The sequence below is a fragment of the Trichechus manatus genome, unplaced genomic scaffold (genome assembly GCF_000243295.1).
Source record: "Trichechus manatus latirostris isolate Lorelei unplaced genomic scaffold, TriManLat1.0 scaffold00014, whole genome shotgun sequence".
Lineage (NCBI taxonomy): Eukaryota > Metazoa > Chordata > Mammalia > Sirenia > Trichechidae > Trichechus > Trichechus manatus.
Window position 1 is genome coordinate 23,547,531 of NW_004443950.1, and position 2,110 is coordinate 23,549,640.

A 2,110-nucleotide genomic window follows, 5' to 3' on the forward strand; every position below is an offset into this window, starting at 1 on the left:
TGCTCTAGGGTCGCTATGAGTCGGGATAATCTTACAGCCAACTATTATCACCTCCATTTAAACTATTATAATAATTTATTATTATCTCTAGGTCGCCATAGGTGAAGTTTTTGCCCTAAAGGACGACAAAGCCTCTCACGGGACTTTCACGAGGAGGCTCTGTTGGCCCCTAACTCTGGGCGGAGGGTAAGACACAGACCACGAGGAGCCCTCAGTGACAGAACGCCAAGAAAGCCCCGCCCCCTCCTCGCCCCGCCCACAGCGATGGCTCTAGCCCCGCCTCTGACTCTGCGCCTCTCCATGTTCGCCCCGCCCCGCGGGGCTCTGCGTCAGCCTGCGCGCTGACGTCAAGGCGCGCCCGCCTCCTCGCGCCTGCGCGGCGGGCGGAAGGTCGTCTCTGTGACCGGCTTGGTTTTTGGAGGAGCTGTCGCCATGTTGTCGGTCGCCGCCCGCTCGGGCCCATTCGCGCCCGTCCTGTCGGCCACGTCCCGCGGGGTGGCGGGAGCGCTGCGGCCCTTGGTGCAGGCCTCCGTGCCCCCCACCTCGGAGCCACCTGTGCTGGACCTGAAGCGGCCCTTCCTGTCCCGGGAGTCGCTGAGCGGGCAGGCCGCGGGCCGGCCTCTGGTCGCCTCCGTGGGCCTCAATGGTGAGCCGGGCTGAGGGGAGCGACCGGGGACTGAGGGATCTCCAGCTTCTCCCTCCCTCCGGCCCTGGACCCAGGCAGCTGCCTAGGAGGGAGGGGATAGCGGGGAAAGTGGAGCGGAGCCCTGTTCGTGGTGGTCAGGATGCTGAGCTGGGCGACCTTGGACAGACTGACACCTCCCCGGGCCTCGGCGACCTTACCTGGGCGGAAACGCCGCGGGGATGGGTGTTCTAAAGTGACCCTCCAGCTCTGGTATTCCAGGTTTCTGGGCGTCTTTCCATCGGGTGAGTCCAGGGCTCTTCCGGTTGGAGGCCAGTTAGGGCTCCCAACCTCAGACGAAACTGTATACCTTATCACTTAAGCTCAAGAACTGTGGAGTCTGACTGCTTCCAGCAAAGGCTGCTGGCAGTTTTGCTGCTTACAGGTCGTGTGACCTTGGGCAGGATTCTAAATGTTCTTCCTCACCTGTGAAATGCAGCTGATGATCGTACCACTTTCATAGCAGGGCTTGGAACCAGTTGGTTCTGGTTCGAACCACTGCCGAGAATTTGCATTTCCGTCCCAGATATACTGAGTTGGAATCTACATTTTAACAAGATTCGCGTATCCCCAGTGGTTCTTATGTATGGGTAAGAATCACTTATCCCCAGTGATTCTTACGTATGCAGATTCTGATTGAGTATATCTGGGGGGGTGGAAATGCAAATTCTCAGCAGGAGTTTGAACTGGAACAAACCAGTTCGAACCCTTGCTTCATAGGGATGTTGTGAAGTTTAGATGGAAAAATTCTACATAAAACTATTAGCACAGTTTTTGCACATATTAAATGCTCGAAAAAAAGGAATTGCGATTAATACTTGGGAAGTCGTCCCCCTCACCACCTCTGAACTCTTCACCGACCTTCCCCTTCACTCTCCCCTGAAAAAAAGCACACAAGCCCCCAAGGTGAGATCCAGTGTAAAGCATGAGCAGTGTTTTCAGGCACTGGGACAAAGGATTTTCACACTGTAATCATTTTATCCTCAGGAAGAACAGGCAGAGGTTGATGATACTCCCATTTTACAGATGAGATGAAGTGACCCGCAGAAGTACACACAGCGTGTACCTGAGAGTAACAGAGCATGGATTTGACAAAACTGATTGTCTTACCCTTGTGCTCTTCCCTCTATCAGCACCACACCCTCTATCAGCAGATTCCAGTTTATCTTCTGTGCTTGGTGTCCTGTTTTCTCTTCTTTACATTCTCTGTATTGGAGATGTGGAACTGGCAACCTGTGGGTGGTGTGCCCATGGTCGTCTTCAGCCTGTGTAGTTTTCAAAAACTGGGAAGTTTTTTGGGAAGGTATCTGGTTGTCTTGAAAGGCTGGAAGCTGGCCACACGGACTCCAGTTTCTAAATGATAGGAGCTCTGGAGCACGTGTTGGCTGGATGAGCTCTGGAGTATGCATTGGCTGAAGCAGCTCTGAG

At 54.3% G+C, this 2,110-nt stretch overlaps 1 protein-coding gene across 1 annotated transcript in view; it reads left to right on the forward strand.

Moving 5' to 3' along the window:
• The first annotated feature begins 329 nt into the window (after positions 1 to 329).
• LOC101349349 (cytochrome b-c1 complex subunit Rieske, mitochondrial) overlaps positions 330 to 2,110 on the forward strand; it is a 6,681-nt gene continuing 4,900 nt past the window's right edge. Inside the window, exon 1 of the mRNA XM_004371628.3 lies at positions 330 to 646. Within this exon, the coding sequence (XP_004371685.1) occupies positions 433 to 646 (214 nt within the window). The 5' untranslated portion in view covers positions 330 to 432. The remainder of the gene's footprint in view (positions 647 to 2,110) is intronic.